We start from the raw sequence: 21691 nt of genomic DNA on the forward strand, positions 1-21691 counted from the left end.
TTTTAAAATTGGTTGTTTAATTTAATAATTAATTTATGCATATTAATTACTTATTCGTATGGTAAAATATTGTTTGTAACATAATTTTAAAGTTATTAAATTCAATTAAGTTGCACTTGCAACGTTTTATTTTAATCTTTAATTACGTTTTTATTTTCATCTTTGATATTTTAGTGTATGTTTCTAAAATCAGATTATAATTTTTTTTTGCAAAGAATTTAATAAAAATTATCGCGGATATAAAATATCCGCGAAACGTAAAATCTATAGTTCTTTTTTAAATATTTACAAAACCAAACATGCTATGTACATACAACGTATACCAAAAGAAAGGTTGTAATATTTACTATAAAATGCAATACTAATATACAGGGTGTTTCATTAAAAAAATGAGAAAATTTTGTATTTGCAAATAGTGATCATACTGTATAGTTTATGGCTATAAGTAAAAGATATTAAATTATTTAAAAATGACACTATATTATAAAAACTTTGACCTACCACTTAAATTTTTATTACCTTGGAAAAATAATCCACAGCCCTATAAATATTACCATTTTTCTCAATAAAAATGTAAATATTTCGAAAATCATTAACTTTAGGCATATAAGACCTAATACAAATTTTTCATATTTTTAAAAACTATATTTAAAAATGATCTAATATATAGGGTCTTCCATTTAAAAAACATAACTTTAGTTCGTACCGTCGTTCTGACTAACCCTGTATAATCGAAAATAATTTTAAATTATAGACGGTTTTGATATACAATAGTTTTGTTAAAAATATTTTTTTGTGTATCCCATAGTTTAGCCGTAATCAAAGAAAACCAGAGGTTTGGCGCACCCTGTATATTTATGTACTAGCTTTCTAGTTTATAGGTATTTTTATATCAGTTTAAAACGTTAGAGTAATAAGAAAGAGAAGATTATTGTGTTTGACCAACTTGGGATTAAATGAGTTGTGGAAAATAAAATAAACCCTTATTCGTATTAAAAATATGAATGTTACCTACATGCTACTAAATTTTTGTAACGATTTTTGATCTTATTTTCTGCTGTCGATCCTACACTATGCGGTTTTAATAATCCTTTTGGAAAGAGCTGAAAAAATACAAAATAACATAAACAATAGAATATTACTTTTATTTTGTTTTTATTACTTAAAAAAAATGAAAATAATAAAATATTGACATTGGTCAAGCATATTTTGCTTGCCGATTGAGTTTTCTTGCAGTCTAAACTGTTGAGGTGCCGTTGAACCCTGACGGTAACGTACACCGAGAAAAATCACAAGGAGTCAAAAATGTTTCGGAAGTCTGGACCGGTGAGGATGCTCAACACACAGAAGTATTTGAATAAGCATGCAAAACCTGAGGACCACATACCACCGATGGATTTGAGTTAAGAATAGCTTATACATTAAGAATCCGAATCTTTTAATAATTTTTTGGTGCAAACTTTTTTTATCCACTCTCTTCATACTAATTAAGGAAATTAATGGAATACCTACATGGAATGAAGTCATTATAGTTTCTTCTAATGATAAAAGTGATAATGGGTTAGAAAATCTACGGTTTCGTTTTGATTTAAATCTGTCTCCTGCCATCCCTTGATAGTACTATTTCTAGGTCTACCTGTTGTCCAGGAGGCTATGCAGAAGACAAATTTACCAAAACGTCGGTAGTTCTCGGTACAAAAATAAAACTATTTATACCGTAGTATGGTTAGAACGCCCTCTAACGGGGAATAAGTGAAATGAATCGAGTCGACATTGATAATGGGTTGTTTATTGGTAAGAAAATATAATAAATACTTTTTTTATTAATTATAAGATATGCACTAGAAGAAAAAGGATTTAAATAGCAATATGTTGTTCAAGCAAGACAAATAGTTATTTATTTTTATTAAGGCTATGGGTACATAATTCGCAAATATTTTACGTGTATCCCTACTTTTTCTGTCTTTACACGGCAAATTACGTGTAGTAAAATTCACACTGGTGTGGATATGTAAACATTACTAGAATGTCATTCTACTTGAAAATGTCATAATTAATTTAAAGAGATGGCTTTTGAATGTTCTTGGATAACTGTTATTTTTATAATTGCAAATTATTAATTCAGTTAATAAATGTGATAATTTTTTCACTAACTATGTTTTCAGTGATTGTAATAATTTATTTGTACAACAAAAACTAATAATCAATCGAGAAAAGAGGAAAAGTGTTAAAGTGATTTTTTAATAATATGTTGTTATTTTGGAACGCCTACAATTTTGAACATCTCTAACAACAAAACACTTGGATCACAGGATATATCTGATGTATTCTCTGCTTGGATCTTCCACAAATAATACACAATAAATAACTTTTTATTAAGTTCACGTCTTAAATCAATTATTTATCAAATACACTATATATCAATAATATTTAATCAATTTCTCAAAATATTCCCGATGCAATGTCAAATATTTAAAATTGTCACTGATTGTCAGTGTCTGACTGACAATATATGCTGACAATATTATATTCGGTTGAGTGCGTTGTAAGACAAAGACAGATTTGGAAAATATTACCACGGCATTGTGTTCATTTTTTTCAAATCCTGAAAAAACCAATAAATATTTTTGAAAAATTTAAACGCAGAATGAAAGACTAAATTATTACCGAGGGCCGAAAGTCCCTTAGAATAAATAAAAAGTTTATTTTTAATGAGATATTTGAAATTAAAAATCACACTAAATTTTCTCTTAGTTTTTTCACCCCTGTAACTTATTAAAATAAACATTATAGAAGTTCTCAGGGACTTTCGGCCCTCGCTAATAACGTAATCTTTCATTCTGCGTTTAAATTTTTCAAAAATACTTATTAGTTTTCTCAGGATTCGAAAAAAATGAATCCCCATTTGAATAGCATTGCAGCCGAAAATACGTACCGATCCTCTTAAACGCTTTTCTTTAGTTCAATCGTTTGGGTCAAATCTTTAGACGTTAATTTGACTACCTTTTATTCAATGCAAATGAATGACAATTTGTAGACATATGCATTCGCAGAAACAATACACGAATAGTCAATAATATTTTTTTTATGTTTACCTATTAATTGTTTAAATAGAAAAAAACGATTTTAATGGAAAACGCTTAAACTCTCTTGTTTTTTATAATGAAGAAATTTGACACGTTTACAAATTGTAGCTAATTATATGAACTATACATAATTTCACTTTTTACGTTAATTGTTTACGTTATGCTTCATAAATAAACAATAAAGTTTCAAATTTTTTGCCGATTCCGACTCAGTTTCATGTTTTTAGAACATAATATTATGTTTTATCATCATCATCATCAGCCTCTCTCAATCCACTGCTGGACATAGGCCTCCCCGTTTGTCTCCAAAGTGTTCTATCTTGTGCTTTCTGTATCCAGTTTTTTGTTGTCGTTCGTAAGTCGTCTTGCCATCGTATTGGTGGTCTTCCTCTGCTACGTTTATCGGCTCTTGGTCTCCATTCAACTAGTTTGCGAGTCCATCTTCCGTCCTTCATTCTGGCAATGTGTCCAGCCCATTTCCATTTTAAATTACAGCTTCTTTCAATGACGTCTATGACTTTGGTCTAAGCTTGTAGATCCTCGTTTCTAATCCTGTCTCGCAGAGTGGCCCCTATCATTGATCGCTCCATTCTTTTCTGCGCTACTCTTATTTTTTATGCGTTTTTCTTTGCAAGCGATAATACTTCTGCACCATAGGTCATCACCGGTAGCACGCATTGGTCGAAAACTTTTTTCTTCGTGTTAGTTGGAATGTCACTCTTAAAAATGTCCCTAAGAGCTCCGTATGCTGCCCATCCTTGTATTATTCTTCTGGATACTTCTGTTGTTTGATTGTCCTTACCTATCTTAATTTCGTGACCCAGATAGGTATTACGGTTGAAAATTTGGTAGTAACGTTTGTTGAATTTTGGTTTAGTTACCGATTATTTTGTCCTTGGATGTATAGTTTGTATGTTTTTTTGTGTGTCAGTGAGAGAAGATTTTTGTTGTAGAGTTTTTGTTTTTGAACGTCTTGGTAGCAAATCAACAACGTTCATTCTTTTTCAATAAAGATATTTTGAGGAAGCACTTAAAGCCTGTCCGGCGAATTGAATTCCCAGTTTTTAATTGAAAATGGTAGTTTTTCGATCCTTTGATGGGATGTGTTGGGAATTCTTTTATTGAGGTCTCCGTTGGTGTGCTGGAAATTTGGGGCACGTGAAGATTTTATTTTTGAAAAACCTCAGAAGATTAATTTAATGTTTGTTAATGGCCAGGCTGAGAGTTGTTTAATGGACCATTTTGAAAGGGTGTTCCGGTAGTACAATAATTGTATGTGTTTATCGATCCTGGGGCTTTGAAGAAGTTGTAATAGAAGTACATTTATTTATTTAGCAGTTTTGTATTTGACGTTTAACCATTTGATATTTTGACAAAATTTAAAGAAGATTGCAGTGTGTTTATCCAGGCAAATGATTTGTTATTGAAGGAAATAAGGACGGTAACAGATTTTATTTTATTTTATGGGAGAAAACAAGAAGAAACAAGGTACAATTTAGTTTGGGTTAAATGGGTCTAAAAAGGGGACTAAAATAACAAGTTTTTTTATATTTATGTGAGGGAAACAGCTGGTTCTGGTTTATTTTTTTTTGTTAAATTAATTACTTACTTTTATACTTATAAACTGTTGAAATCAAAATTAATATTTACCTATATGTAAAAAGGGACTTAAATTTATGTTGACATTACATTCTCCATAGTTATCTAGTGTTTTATTTGAACTGTCATGTCTCATGCTCTAAATCAAACCAACTTATTAAAAATAATAATTCCGACTGAGAAATAGCTGTGGTACAGATATATGTATATATTTGTCTACCAGTTCTATTTGTTCATTTTGTATTTCAAGGTGTTTACTTGGTACTAAGTTCGTCATATATTTTGTTTTTGTTATATTCATTTTTAAGCCTATTTTATGACATGCCGTACCAAGTTCTTCCAACATTTTCTTTATTTGTCCCAAATCGTCTGCAATCAGGACTATATCGTCTGCGTAGCTTAGGTGGTGTAGCATCTCTCCGTCTACATTTATTCCTTTATCACCCCATTCGAGGGTTTTGATCGCTATTTCTAGAGCCGATATGAAAAGTTTAGGTGACAACGTATCCCCTTGACGGATACCTCTTTGGATTTTTATTTGTTTGCTGTTAGCTTGTAGTTGTATCGAGCTTGTCGCATTTTTATATATTACATATTAGCCTCGAATATCGGCTATCAATGCGGCTCTCGTTTAGTGCTTCTATAACACTGTCGAGTTCTACTGAGTCGAATGCTTTGTGGAAATCTACGAGTGCTAAAACTAAGGGCTTGTTATATTCTATGGATTTTTCGATGAGTTGTTTTATTGTTTGGAGGTGATCGTTGGTTCCAAAGTTTGCTCTGAATCCAGCTTGTTCTCTACTTTGATACAGGTCTAATTTCTTGTCTAATCTTGTGGTGATTACTCTCGTGAAAAGTTTATAAAGATGGTTTAACAGACTGATTGGTCGGTAATTTTCCAGATCAGTTTTTTCTCCTTTTTTGTGCAGAAGAATTGTTTTGGCTCTATTCCATTCAGATGGTATGATTTTTTTGAAAAAAGCCTCAGCAAAATCGCCAAAAAAAAGTCTTGAACTTTTTTAACTGCATAAACAAGTGCCATACTATCAGCAATGTAAACTTTCGCAGTATTTAGATTTATAATGCCTTGCTTCAACTTTGTAACATAGTTATAACTGTTTTTAATTTCAAGGGTTAGTTGTGATTTTGGGACTTTCCTGTAAAATCCATTATTATTAAAAAGATACTTGTAGTGGTCTAATATTTCATAAGATGCTAATATTTTGGTATCAAAGCCGAGTTTAGAGGCTACAATGAATAATTTTTGTAAAAGTATTATGTCTGTTACGTCTTGCAGCTTCTTGTTAACAGGTTTTCTGTTTGTTTTTGCAGGAGTATCTTCAAAGTTCAAAACATATCGAGCATCTCTTTTAGCTCTATCAAAGCTGAGAATAGGACCCGTGTTGAGCTGGCCCCCCCCCACTTGCAAAAATTAAAAAACAAATAGCCCTGATTTATGAGCTATTTATGAGCTCTCATATTCCGCAAACTAAAAATTTTGAGCTCGTTCCACTGAGCAGGAATTTAATACCCTAGTGGGGGGGGGGGGGCTGAGTCAGCCCCCCCCACTACTTAAAAATAGGAATATTGAATCGGTTTTTGCGGCAGAATTACGAGCTATTTATGAGCTCTTGAAATTATATACTTTCGATTTTTGAGCTCATCCCCTTCACCCCCAAACAACCCTTGAATTGATTTAACTTAAGAGAAAGATGCTGAGAAAACTTAAAATATATCGTATTGCGGATATAATTCCTATAGCTTACATACTCTAAGAATAAACTATTAAATCAAGGGCATTTCGATTATTGAGCTACAACCCCTTCGCAAGAAAACCACCCTATCTTCCCGGCTTAAGAGAAAGTTGTACTTAAAATGCGTTAAACTAATTATTTGGCGACTACATATCATTTAATAATTTATAAGCTTCCAAATTACGCGCATTTAGATCAGTAAATTGCAATTTATTTTGTATAGTGCAGTCACTGAAGGTAAAAATCAACGATTACCTTCAAGTTCGGTGAACCTTCATCGATTTTCACGAAAATTGGTCAGTGGTTAGAGGATAAGTCAAGAAACAAAGGTGACATGGTGCCACCTTGCGCCTTTACCCTGAGGGTGGATACTGCCCCTTCTCGGGGGTGAAAATTATTTTATAAAAAATAACTGCACAAATCAATAAAAGAACAAATTAAAAGCAAAATTTATTATATAAAGTTAATACAATAAGTCAATACTTTTTAAGTTATTAAAGATCAAAGATTTTAATTATTTGTGAAAAAAATGCATGTTTTGAAGAGGTTTTTTGTAAATCACTGAAAAACTGTAAGTTTTTACAAAAAAGTTAATAGTAGTTTAATTCGTATAGCTTATATTCTAAGAATAAACTCTTAAATCACGCACCTTTCGATTATATAGCTACAACCCCTTCGCAAGAAAACGACCCCATTTTCCCGGCTTAAGAGAGAGTTGTTCTTAAAATAATTTAAATTGATTATTTGGCGACTACATATCGTTTAATAATTTATTAGCTTGCAAAATATACGCATCTCAATTATTGAATTGCCATTTTCTTTCTATAGTGCAGTCACTGAAGGTAAAAATCAACTATTACCTTCGATTTCGGTAAATCTCCATTTATTTTCACGAATTGACAATAACAACTTGGGGTTTTTGCCTGGGGTATATGTCACCCCTTCTCGGGAGTGAAAATTACTTTATTAAAAATAACCCCACAAATCGAGAGAGGGACAAATTTTAAGCAAAATTTGTTATATAATGTGATTAAAATAAATCAATACTTTTTGAGTTATTAAAGATCAAATATTTTAATTTTTGGAAAGAAAATGCATGCTTTAGAGCGATTTTTCATAAATGACTCAAAAACTGTAAGTTTTTACAAAAAAAGTTTTCATCACTAAAATTGAAGCTAATAAAAAATATAATAAATTACTTACTTGAAAAACCTTTAATGTTAATTTAAAGTAAGTTATTGGTAATTAAATGTATATTTTTTTCCGCGACTATTCAAATCTAAAGGTTCAAGCTTAAATAACGGGAAAAAGATGCATTTTATAACACTTAGGTACTAAATACTTGTCAAAGTACTTAGAAATACCCATCAAAAATAAGATCCAGAAAAAGTTGATAGTATCAAAATCCGCTCACCAATTTTCGTGAAAATGATTTTTACCTTCAGTGACTGCACTATAGAAAGAAAATGGCAATTCAATAATTGAGATGCGTATATTTTGCGAGCTCATAAATTATTAAACAATATATAGTCGACAAATAATTAATTTAAATTATTTTAAGTACAACCCTCTCTTAAGCCGGGAATATGGGATGGTTTTCTTGCGAAGGGGTTGTAGTTCAATAATCGAAAGGCGCGTGATTTTAGAGTTTATTCTTAGAATATAAGCTATACGAATTAAACTACTATTAACTTTTTTGTAAAAACGTACAGTTTTTGAGTGATTTACAAAAAACCTCTTCAAAACATGCATTTTTTTCATAAATAATTAAAATTTTGATCTTTAATAACTTAAAAAGTATTGACTTATTTTATTAACTTTATATAATAAATTTTGCTTTTAATTTGTTCTTTTATTGATTTGTGCAGTTATTTTTTATAAAATAATTTTCACCCCCGAGAAGGGGCGATATCCACCCTCAGGGTAAAGGCGCAAGGTGGTACCATGTCACCTTTGTTTCTTGACGTATCCTCTAACCACTGACCAATTTTCGTGAAAATCGATGAAGGTTCACCGAAATTGAAGGTAATCGTTGATTTTTACCTTCAGTGACTGCACTATACAAAATAAATTGCAATTTACTGATCTAAATGCGCGTAATTTGGAAGCTTATAAATTATTAAATGATATGTAGTCGCCAAATAATTAGTTTAACGCATTTTAAGTACAACTTTCTCTTAAGCCGGGAAGATAGGGTGGTTTTCTTGCGAAGGGGTTGTAGCTCAATAATCGAAATGCCCTTGATTTAATAGTTTATTCTTAGAGTATATAAGCTATAGGAATTATATCCGCAATACGATATATTTTAAGTTTTCTCAGCATCTTTCTCTTAAGTTAAATCAATTAAAGGGTTGTTTGGGGGTGAAGGGGATGAGCTCAAAAATCGAAACTATATAATTTCAAGAGCTCATAAATAGCTCGTAATTCTGCCGCAAAAGCCGATTCAATATTTCTATTTTTAAGTAGTGGGGGGGGCTGACTCAGCCCCCCCCACTAGGGTATTAAATTCCTGCTCAGTGGAACGAGCTCAAAATTTTTAGTTTGCGGAATATGAGAGCTCATAAATAGCTCATAAATCAGGGCTATTTGTTTTTTAATTTTTGCAAGTGGGGGGGGCCAGCTCAACACGGGTGAGAATAGGTATAGTTACAGCTTTGTCGATCGTAACCGACTGAAATTTTTTGTTCAGTTATTTAATTTTCTCGTAACGTTAGTCTGATCAAGAAGACCTTCAATTTGTGGCGGCTCGTGGCCTTGGAGACAGGGTCGGCAAGGTTTTTTTGTCTCCTCATATAGGTATACCATCAAACTAAAAGGCTTAATTCATCATAGGAGATTTTGTTGTTTTTTGCTTTTTTTTTATTTGATGTACTTGACATTCTCTCTTGTTTCATGGTGTTTCGACAATACGTGTTGATTCTTTTGAGACAAGGTGAATCCCGTTTTTTTTAGGCAGAAATTGGTGGTAATAAGAAAATTGATAAACAGTTTGTTGTAATGAATTGCAGTACTTACTACATAGAATTATACATACATATTGTGCAACTTATCCCACTTTCTGAAAATATTTGGACTAGCATAATTTTTAAGTACCTAACTTGTAATAATAAATATCTTGGAAATTCTTTGGCGAACGTAACTTTTAAATTTTAAATCGTCAAAGAGGTCAAACATTTGCAAATCTTCAAAATTCGAAAAACGAGTATCTATTAATTTGCATAAAATAGTAGGTATCCAAAATTTCAAGATATACTTACTCGTTTTTCGAGATATTTATCATGTCGTTGTCTTTTTTGGGGTGGTTCGGAAATATCAAGCGAATCCAAAACGTCACTGCGTATACAGTGAGCACGTAAAGGTTGGAATAAATTCATTTTCTCGAGAATGGATGAATTTGGAAAAAAATCCCGAAACAGGTCAATTTCTATTTTTAAATTAGGACTTTTTGGAATATACATCATACTAGTGACGTCACCCATCTGGGCGTGATGACGTCATCGATGATTTTTTTTAATGAGAATAGGGGTCGCGTGATAGCTCATTTGAAAGGTAATTCAATTCTCTATTCAGTAATATAAACATTAACATAATTATTTATACAGGGTGTCCAAAAAAATTTTTTTTTGGATTAAATTAATTGACATAAAAAGAAGAATGTATGTAATTTATTTAATTGAATATGCATTTTACAATTTTACAATTGCAGAAAACTGACAAAATGTTTATTTGAAAAATAATCATTGCTTTTCGCTTAAATTAAATGTTCAAACTGTCACGAGGCTGGTGGGTGGTGGCTTTAATATTAAATTTAAGCAAAAAACAATATTTATTTGCCAAATAAACATTTTTGTCCTGTTTTCTGATAGCAGTAAAATGTATTTTGAATTAAATTAATTACACACATTCTTCTTTTTATGTCAAAAAAATTTAATTCAAATTTTTTTTTGGACACCCTATATAAATAATTATTATTAATGTTTATATTACTGGATAGAGAATTGAATTACCTTTCAAATGAGCTATCACACGACCACTATTTTCATTTAAAAAAATCATCGATGACGTCATCACGCCCAGATGGGTGACGTCACTAGTATGATATATATGCCAATAAGTCATAAAAATTCTTTTTTTTTCCAAAATCGTCCATTCTCGAGAAAATGAATTTATTCCAACCTTCACGTGCTCACTGTATATTGGAAACTACTATCATTACGAAAATCTCTGAGATTTTGCACCAGCTTTCGTATTCTATTTTTAGAATAAATAATGTCAGTTGACTGATTTTGAACAACAAGGAATATCTTGGGCAAACTCTGTCTTAAAAATATTTAAAAAACTATTGAAAGAGTCATTAGTATTTAATAAAGTTCTCAAACCGATTGCACTTTCAAAATCATCGCCTTCGATAATAAAATCAAAAACTTCCAAAAGCTGTTCACGAAAATCTGCTACAGATACTAAAACTATAAGAGATAATCTGCTTAGATAAAACTAACCGAGATTTAAAATTTCATCGCGTCTGACAAACTGTTCGCTTTTTTTTTCGAAACAAATTTGTTCTAAAGCAGTAATCCGTTTAGGTGAGCTAAACTGGCAAGAAAAGACGATATTCTTTATTGTTTTACACGTATCATGTAAAACTAAATTCATTATATGCGCATAATAGTGAGTAAATAAAGCTTGTGATGCAAAAGTTTTAACTTTTGCCTGGAGACTATTCAATTCACCACTCATCACAGCAACGCCGTCATAGGATTGCCCCAGTTTGCCCTAGCAATTTATTTTTGGTATCAAAAAATTTGAATCTGTTCTTTAAAACACCAAAAATATATTCTGCCTTATTGCTTTTACTCACATCTCTAAAACCTAAAAACCTCTCATAAATATTACCACGTAACGCGTATCGAACAAAATAATTGATAATTGTGAATGACATGATAATCAAAGTTTCATCTACTTTCAGTGAAAAGCAAATGGTTTTCTAAATCTCAGCTTCAACAACGTTATTCAAAATTTAACTATTTGATTATATGTATTAGTTCATTCTGTATTACGAATACACTTCGAATCAGAAAGTAAATAGGTATTTCTAAAAGAATTTTATTAATTCTCTATAATTACTTTGATTTTTAACAAATGCTTCGATCCATCATGTCCACTAAATGATAATTCCTGACAACTTAAAAAAATTACAATATCAATTAAACGACGTAAAACGGCGTGATTATTTTTGACAATTTCTACCGATGCATGCTTCCAAATGAAACACCGACCGGCAGACCGAAATGTGCCGTACTTGCCTCTTAACCTGCCATGCCGTATCTGCTATTGCCCACGGAGAGAAGTAATGTTCGCTTGCTCATCGACTTGTTATGTCGTTGAGTTTTACCTGTAAATTGTCAAGGTACGGATGTTAGGGACGGGTAGCCGAAAAGTCAGATAAATGGCTCGGATCATTCATTTTTTGAGAAGTCTGTTATGCGCAGGGATCACTTAACGCTCGGATTGATCAAATTCTGTAGATAGTCTGGATTGATAGTCTGTATTATCTGATAGATTTTTTTTTATTTCACAGATACAAATATTTAAAAAATCTATATCTATAAATGTGTGGGTCGGCACTGCCGACCCTGCCGACCCTGCCGACCCTGACCGGCCGCCACTGCCTTCAATCGCCTTTTCTTTATTTATTTTTATATTTTATGTCTGTGTACAATGCATGCATAAATGCATCTTTTTGATATAACAAACCACATCTGACGAAGTAATCTCAATTACTGAACAATTTTCTTCCTTTTAGTGACGACGCACGACGGACCAGAGGATTTGTCAGTGTGGTGATCCTTAATTTGTCTCCTATTGAAGTATCTGATTTCACAGTTTTGACGATGGTATTCCCATCTTATATTTTTGAGAAAAATAAAAATTTTATTTGAATAAGTTGAAATGTTTTTTTATGAAATTTTTAAAGATTCTAGGTAACGCAAGACCAAGGCACTTACACGGTCTAGTAAATGTATTGTAAAACAATTTAGTCTGCAAGTTATAAAAGAAGCATTATTGAAATCAATAGTTAAAATCTTAAATTTTAGCACTTAATGAGAAAGTTGCCACTTAATAGTATCATCAGTATAATTTTGCGTTCACCAGACGAATTGATAGCGTTTTTTAACTTTTCCACTGTCTGAAGAACCTTTTTTTTATCGAATCTGGCAGTAGGTATACAGCAGATCGACGTTTGACCGATTCTCTGAGTCGCATCCAGGATTGCCTAGGTAAATCCATAAATAGATTATTGTTCTTTCGACATTTCCCTGAAAAGTTAGGCACTCCTACGTTTGACTAAAAACCCTTCAATCAAATGCCGAAAAGGGAATATATTTCGGGGTTTGACTGACAGGTAGTCAGATCTGAGGATTGACTAGTCAAGCCTAGGAGTGCCGGAACTTTGGGGTTTGACTATAACATATGCATGTAGGAATCATACAAAAATGTAACTATAGTCTGGGCAGATTATCGTAGAATAGGCCATTTTTGGGAAAAGTTATTTACCAGCAACTTTATTGCAGAAATCGAATCTTATGATTGTATATATTAATAATATAGGTACGCAAAGTTCGCAGATAGTGTGCTACTTTTTTTATAAACAAAATGGCGGCCGAAAATCGCGTTTTTTTCAATTTTTGCTCTATAACTCCAAAGATTTTAACTTTACACCAAAAACAACTAAATAAAAATTCACCGTAATAAAATTCTGCATAGAGACGTGTTTTTCCCGATTTACTATGACGAAAATTTTCCCCGGAAAGTGCGGGTTTTTCCAACAAAATCTTTAATTTTCAACTAAAATTTTAGATAAGTAATTGTTTATCAATAATTAAACAACTTGGTAAAATAAAATATCTTTTCGTATAGATTAAAATTCTAGCAGCCGATGGAAATTAAATGAACAGTTTAGCAACAATTGAATTGTGAAATAAATTGAATTGTTAGCATTGTTGAAGACAATAGGACAGCATAGAACACCTAAATACAATCAGGATATTTATCGAATATGTAACGAATTTAATGAACCTCTTCATTTGGAATTTGTGGATCACAATAAGTCATTCAATTCCATAAAACTGTGAGACGTATTAGAAGGAATGAATAACGCAAGAACTGATTCCAGATATAAAATACTCCTAAAATACATATACAACAAACTATGCAAATAAATGTATCAGAAGACCTAACAAAAAGCAAAATAATAACAGATAGAGGAGTTAGAGAGGGAAACACTATCTCTCCAAAATTGTGTACTCTTGCATTAGAGGATGTGTTCAAGAAGTTAAATTGGGAACGAGGAATTAAAATTGATGCCAAATTTTTAAGTCATCTAAGATGTCCCGATGACATATAGTAGTCACGAGCAATAATACAGAGTTTACAGAAGATGCTAAAGGAGCTTAAACAAGAATCTAGATGACTAGAGCTCGGGAAATATGCAAAATGCATATTAAGTGCATACTTGCATATGGATAAATTTTATAAGTGCATATATGTATTTATTAAAAGTGTTCATTTTCAGATATATCACAATACGGAGAATCATCTGAGGACAAAGCTCGGAAATACCCCTTATTGGTATTAGCATAATATGACACTAGACTTACAGTTTTTGAGTCATTTATGAAAAACCGCTTTAAAACACGCATTATTTCAAGAAAAATCAAAATCTTTGATCTTTGATAATTAAAAAAGTATTGACTTATTTTAATAATTTTTTATAACAAATTTTGCTTAAAATTTGCCCCTCTATTGATTTGTGTGGTTATTTTTAATAAAGCAATTTTCACCCACGAAAAGGGTTGGCATCCACCCCCAGGGTAAAGCGCAAGTTGGCACCATGTCACTTTTGTTTATTGAGGTATGATTAGTTATGATTTATAGTTTATGATTAGCAGTGCCGGATTAAGAATCCTGAGGCCCCTAGGCAACCCAAGCTATGAGGCCCCTTAAGAAACCTAGGTTTCTCCGTTTTTAATAATTTTTATTTTTAAAAATGTCCGTTAGCCTGTTGCGAAATAACCCAAAATGACTGTGAAGCAGGAATAAATTGTTTTCCCTGCAAGTTTTAAGCTGGGCTATAAAATATTTGAACTGTTTTAGTTAATTTTCAAGTTCAGATTCAATATAATCAGGATAGTTTTCATGTAGTTTTGAGGCACACTGCTTTATTTGAGTATCACTCAATGTTGGAAAAACACAAAAGACCAAATACTGAGTTCGTTGACCCGTACACTGTCAACCCACGACTCAGCTCAGTAATTAGAGTATAATTTATTTTTTGTAACGTTTATTCAGCAATCTGTTAGTTATAAAAATTCAAACAATAAGCATCTTTAGGGTTTGAAGTAAAAAAAATTGACGTTAGAGAGGTCAGTCCCATGACTGGACCTCTAGTATGGAACAAACATACATTTTACATTTACAAACAATACATATATCTAAAATATAAACACAATTACAGTGAGTTATAAAACTTATTTATAAATAAGGTCCAGTGGATGTTTACGTTTTAGTCTGTGAGTTTGTTGACTATTATCAAGCAAGCTTATTGCCAGGGCATTTGGATAGCTTTCTAGTCATTAATATTAGTCAATTAGAGTATAGTAGAGAATATTCAGAGTATTGTAGGTCGCAGGCCCTCTGCTCGTAATAAGCAAAATTATATTTTTGGAATTTTACGGACTCCAAAAGTGAATTTAGAAGCTGAACTGCAGTTTGAAGTTCAATCTTTTCTCTCGGCAATGATTTACTGACAGCGTTGATGCGTTCTAAAATTGTTACTCAAAACTCATTCATTATGAATGTTTCTTCTTTTTTTGACATTTCTTTCAACAAATACTTAGCCTCATGAACTGTTTCAGCTTGCTGATTAGTGTCTTCAGCAAGAGTATGAAGAGCAGATTTGAATGCGTTTTATCCTTTAGGCAAAGGTCTTATGGCATGTGCTACTTGTTCTTATAAGGACTAGATCGTGGCGAATGAGATCGCTTAGTTTAGTTTCATTTAAGCATTTTATCATAACTTCCCATAGGTGGTGGGTAGAGGATGAAAAAAAGTTATACGCAGACTGAACAAACCCAAAATACGATATTCTATTTGAGGGAAAATACGTCAGCCAATCTCTTTTAATTTTTGTTCCACTGATTTGTTTTCGAAAAACCATAGATTGTATAAAATCCTGTAATGCCTTCAAAATTTCTTCTTGACGCTGAAACACTTCCATCAAGGTTTTTACATTCTGAAGACCTTTCCCAATCCAAAATATCCATATTTCTTTAGTCACCGTATTCCGTAATCCTATGCCGTTTTCCGAATTTAGGACCCTATTTATCTTTAACTTCAATTTTTAACTTAGTTTCGGTTTCTGGTTCTTTAACTTCTTGAACTGGAGTAGAACTGTCGATACATGTTTTTTCATCTTCTTCAGTTAGGGAAGCTATGTTTCCCTCAGTTATTTCTATTCCATCACGTGCATTTTCATTGGTTGCTGCTTCACTAGCTATGGATTTCCGTGTGAAACTGAGTTTAAATAAGCTTTGATTCTGTTTTGGATTTTTATTAAGGATCGTTTCTTTGTCCTGATTTTTCTTGTGTTTTTTTGCTTACTTTCGATTCTTGTTTCCATCTGTAGTACTGGTACTTCTACCAAAGGGCATTCATTAGAGATGTATTCACACAGCATATACTTTCTATGTGAACAAAAGTATGCATTGTAATGTAGCTTTATACGTCCACCATAACTTTTATGGTATTGCGCGATGTTTGAATCTTTCAACATTTTTTCGTTTTGGTCCCCGCGAGGCCCCCTTTGGGGCCGAGGCCCCTAGGCAACTGCCTACTTTGCCTAATGGTTAATCCGGCACTGATGATACTGATACACCGATGATGGCTAATCCGGCACGTTAACTTATTGTTTTATTTGCCTCCATCTAAATCTACGTCGTTCATATTTTGGATTAAGACAAGACGTACTTACAACCTGAGGGATTGAGCTAGGCTGGCATAAACGATAACTATCACAGTTGATTGAAATATTATTTTAGAATAGTATTTTAATTCTCTGTGGTAGTTTATTCTTACAAATCCCTTAGGAACTTGACATTCTATAACGAAAACAGACCGGTGAGTCGCAGAATACCCAGACAGCAAAGGATATCAACAAGAAGAATGAAATAGGTAAGTCACATAATAGGAAATTGGACTAATGGGTTGACATTGCACTGGACCTAGCAAGTGAAGTATTTAGAACGGGTTAGTTATTAAAATAGGATAGTTAGCTTTATGGAAAAATAAAGAAATATACAAAAAAAACAAGCACACGAAGCGTATGAGGGTGCTATTCGCTCCGTGGCTGACGCGACACCTAGCGTAGTCGCCTGACATTTTTGGCGACCACAATTTGACGTTAAACATAATGATACACATATGACATATTTGACGTTAATATGTAATATTTATTTATCATTTTTGATCAAATTTGTTATACAAACAATAAGTTCGAGGGTCAAATAAACGTCAAATTAAAAAGCGGATATTTGGAAGTTCTCTGAAGAAAATATAAATTTTAAGGGTTTTTCTTCACGTTTTCGTTATAGTTTAGTTGTCGATGTTAAGTATACATTGAAAGCAATTAGGCAGTGTGAATTATTAGTACCAGATTTTAACATTAGTTGGGTCTATTGATCTATTAATTTTGTATGTGTATAACACAAAATGTATACCGGGTGGTGAATTGGAAAGCGGGCCATAGGAAACTCAATGTAAAATTCTAAGCTGTTAAATTCCTGCTTCCCTAATTATTTTACATCAAAAGTCATCAGAAACTATTTGTAGAGAATTGAATTCTCTATTGAAAACAACTGTTAATATTGTTCTATGAACAATAATTATTCAAAATTTTGTAAAAATATAATACAATTTTCAGAGTAATACGCCAAAGCTAGGCCACACACAATACAATAATGTGTATAAGATTGCATTTGTTGACAATGAATTTATTATATTAACAATTAGAACTGTCAATTTTTTTAATTATTTTATCATTTTTTGTTTAAAACACAATAAAGTTGATAAGATACCCTTAGTTAAGGAGAAAATATTAATAATAAAGATATTTTCTTCAGTCAATATTGTGCTCACTGTCAGTTAAATAGTAACGTGTGGCCTAACATACCCACACATACCTACTGCGGTAAATACATTATATTTTTCAAAATTTTGGAATGTGTTTAAATCGTAGAACAATTGTAACTTCTGTTTTTAATACAGATTTCAATCCTCTACAAATAACTTCTCATGACTTTTGATGTAACATAATTAGGGAAGCAGGAATTCAACAGTTTAGAATTTTACATTGAGTTTCCTATGGCCCGTTTTCCGTTTCACCACCCGGTATACAGTGATGAGCGCACTAATAACCGGCAAAATAGCGCAAAAGATGGAAAACATATTAAATTGTGAGATAAAACGAGATGAACCTAGTGGAGGTGTTAGATTTAGCGATTGTAACTTATAGATTGACATTATATTAATTGTCTCCCACCTTTAGACGTATCGGACGAGTTTGAGAAATGCCACTGTCACAGTGACAGTTTTAGTTGACATACTCCTCTGATACGTTTAAAGGTGGGAAAAAATCAATAATATAATGTCAATCTATAAGTTACTATCGCTAAATTTAACACCTCCACTAGGTTTATCTCGTTTTATCTCACAATTTAATATGTTTTTCATCTTTTGCGCTATTTTGCCGGTTATTAGTGCGCTCATCACTGTATCTGTATATTAGTGTATATGACTATAAGAATATACCATTAGATCGGGGAAAGAAAGAAAGTCAGTATGCAAATATCAATATAAATATAAATATAAATATAAATATAAATATAAATATAAATATAAACATAAATATAAATATACATATAAATATAAATATAAATATAAATATAAATATAAATATAAATATAAATATAAATATAAATATAAATATAAATATAAATATAAATATAAATATAAATATAAATATAAATATATATATAAATATAAATATAAATATAAATATAAATATACATATAAATATAAATATAAATATAAATATAAATATAAATATAAATATAAATATAAATATAAAATATAAATATAAATATAAATATAAATATAAATATAAATATAAATGTAAATGTAAATATAAATATAAAATATAAATATAAATATAAATATAAACATAAATATAAATATAAATATAAATATAAATATAAATATAAACATAAATATAAATATACATATAAATATAAATATAAATATAAATGTAAATATAAATATAAATATAAATATAAATATAAATATAAATATAAATATAAATATAAATATAAATATAAATATAAATATAAATATAAAATATAATATAAATATAAATATAAATATAAATATAAATATAAATATAAATATAAATATAAATATAAATATAAATATAAATATAAATATAAATATAAATATAAATATAAATATAAATATAAATATAAATATAAATATAAATATAAATATAAATATAAATATAAATATAAATATAAATATAAATATAAATATAAATATAAATATAAATATAAATATAAATATAAATATAAATATAAATATAAATATAAATATAAATATGAATATAAATATAAATATGAATATAAATATAAATATAAATATAAATATGAATATAAATATAAATATGAATATGAATATAAATATAAATATAAATATAAATATAAATATAAATATAAATATAAATGTAAATGTAAATGTAAATATAAATATAAATATAAATATAAATATAAATATAAATATAAATATAAATATAAATATAAATATAAATATAAATATAAATATAAATATAAATATAAATATAAATATAAATATAAATATAAATATAAATATAAATATAAATATAAATATAAATATAAATATAAATATAAATATAAATATAAATATAAATATAAATATAAATATAAATATAAATATAAATATAAATATAAATATAAATATAATATAAATATAAATATAAATATAAATATAAATATAAATATAAATATAAATATAAATATAAATATAAATATAAATATAAATATAAATATAAATATAAATATAAATATAATATAAATATAAATATAAATATAAATATAAATATAAATATAAATATAAATATAAATATAAATATAAATATAAATATAAATATAAATATAAATATAAATATAAATATAAATATAAATATAAATATAAATATAAATATAAATATAAATATAAATAAATATAAATATAAATATAAATATAAATATAAATATAAATATAAATATAAATATAAATATAAATATAAATATAAATATAAATATAAATATAAATATAAATATAAATATAAATATAAATATAAATATAAATATAAATATAAATATAAATATAAATAATAAAAATCAAAACGGCAATAATAAGGTAGGTAAGCGGAAAATCTATTGAAATAAAAAGTATTATTCAATCATTATTCGCCAAAATTTTCAAATTTCGCCGCTATGGGCGCTGGCGTAGTTTCGTGTATCCCCACCATGGTCACGCACGGAGAGAATACAACTAGAAGTGTATACCTCACCATCTATGTTAAATATGATCAAGTACTTACCTCATGTTGTCTCTGAAACTCCCCATTTGTAATTGATTCTTTTACATATGTCTCTAGATCGATAATCTTCACTTTTTTGGAATTCTTTGTCTTAGGGCCCTAAAATAATCACAACAATATTTCAGAGATGAATAGAAATGAGTTTCAGAAATGAATAGTTGATTTTTTTACCTGCACCATTACACTTGGTGTCGGTTTAATGGCCTTAATTGTTGGCTTGGTCACTAGAGGAGTATCAGTAAGAACAATTTGATCCTCTTGAGGAAGTTTAGCTGAAAAATAATTGAAATTAAATCCTAGCTATTATTTTTATGCTAGCTACAAGTTGAGTCCCCGAGTCTTTACCCGTGCGTCATCATTTAGAGCAGCGATACTCAATCTTTTTTTTTCCTGGGCCACATAGTAGCTATTGTCACAGCTTGCGGGCCGCAATCAAGATGAAGTAGTATAAAGGGTGTTTCATTGGGAAACGGAAATACTTGAATGGTGAATAGAGGAAAATGAGGCGGTTCTAGACATATGTACTAAATTTATGGCTCCACCGACTTTATAACCGAGTTATAGGGTGTTTTATCGATTTTGCCCATTTCTTTCTGGACCCATAACTTTATAACCAACTTTTTTACTTTTTTGATATTTGGTACACATATGTCACATTTAGAACCCAAACCACCCAACGACTAATCACAAGAAAAATCCAGGTCCGGATTAAACAAAATTATAAATCCATTGTGATCTTGAAACAACATCACCCGTTTGCACATTTGAAAAGAGCTTTAATGGAGCTTCCATTTTTTGCGCAGACCATTCAATGACTTTAATTTTGAAATTATGTCGAAATTTTTAAGAACTCGAACTTTCAAAACAAAAATTTCGATATAATTTTAAAATTAATGTCATTAAATTATCTGGGCAAAAAATTGAAGCGAGCAATTAAACTTAGTTATTTGTGCTCTTTTCAAATGCGCAGACGAATTTTGAAAACTTTAGTATACAGGGTGTTGTTTCAAAGTCACAATTATAATAATTTTTGTTTTGTTAATCCGGACCTGAATTTTTCTTGTGATTACTAAATGGGTCGTTGAAATGTAGTAAATAAGTATTGACTATTTTTAAAATGAGTATTTGTTCATTAATTTTAATAATTTATGATTAAAAGTTAATAATACCCTGCTTTTTAATCAGAGTTCTTAAAAATTTCAATATAATTTAAAATGAAAATCATTAAATTGTCTGCCTCACGCCCAAACACGCCTCAAACACATCGGCATACTATCAAATAATTTGAAAAACAAGTAAAATTTGACAAATAATTTGATCACAGGGCCCTTTAGTTAGCCTTCGGGCCGCATAAAAAACGCTAGAGGGCCGCAGGTTGAGTATCACTGATTTAGAGCATACGAAATAAGTTGGAAATTTACTAAACGCAACAGTAAGTGAACAGAAAGTGGGTATAATTCCAATCACGAGTTATAGTATAAAATTTGACGTTATCGAATAAATAGAATGTCAAGTCAAATTTAAGTTTTGCTTTAAAATTTTGG

General features: G+C 29.9%; 1 protein-coding gene across 2 annotated transcripts in view; it reads right to left on the reverse strand.

Annotated features, from left to right (window-relative positions):
* Nucleotides 1-21691, reverse strand: part of LOC114335080 (tyrosine-protein phosphatase 69D-like) — a 729328-nt gene that overhangs the window by 100001 nt on the left and 607636 nt on the right. For both annotated transcript variants that reach the window (XM_050654333.1, XM_050654334.1), the window contains 3 exons: nucleotides 20319-20419; nucleotides 20148-20246; nucleotides 1016-1103 (listed from right to left, as the gene is read on the reverse strand). In XM_050654333.1, coding sequence (XP_050510290.1) covers nucleotides 1016-1103; nucleotides 20148-20246; nucleotides 20319-20419 — 288 coding nt within the window. The remainder of the gene's footprint in view (nucleotides 1-1015; nucleotides 1104-20147; nucleotides 20247-20318; nucleotides 20420-21691) is intronic.

Source organism: Diabrotica virgifera, chromosome 6 (genome assembly GCF_917563875.1).
Source record: "Diabrotica virgifera virgifera chromosome 6, PGI_DIABVI_V3a".
Taxonomy (NCBI): Eukaryota; Metazoa; Arthropoda; class Insecta; order Coleoptera; family Chrysomelidae; genus Diabrotica; species Diabrotica virgifera.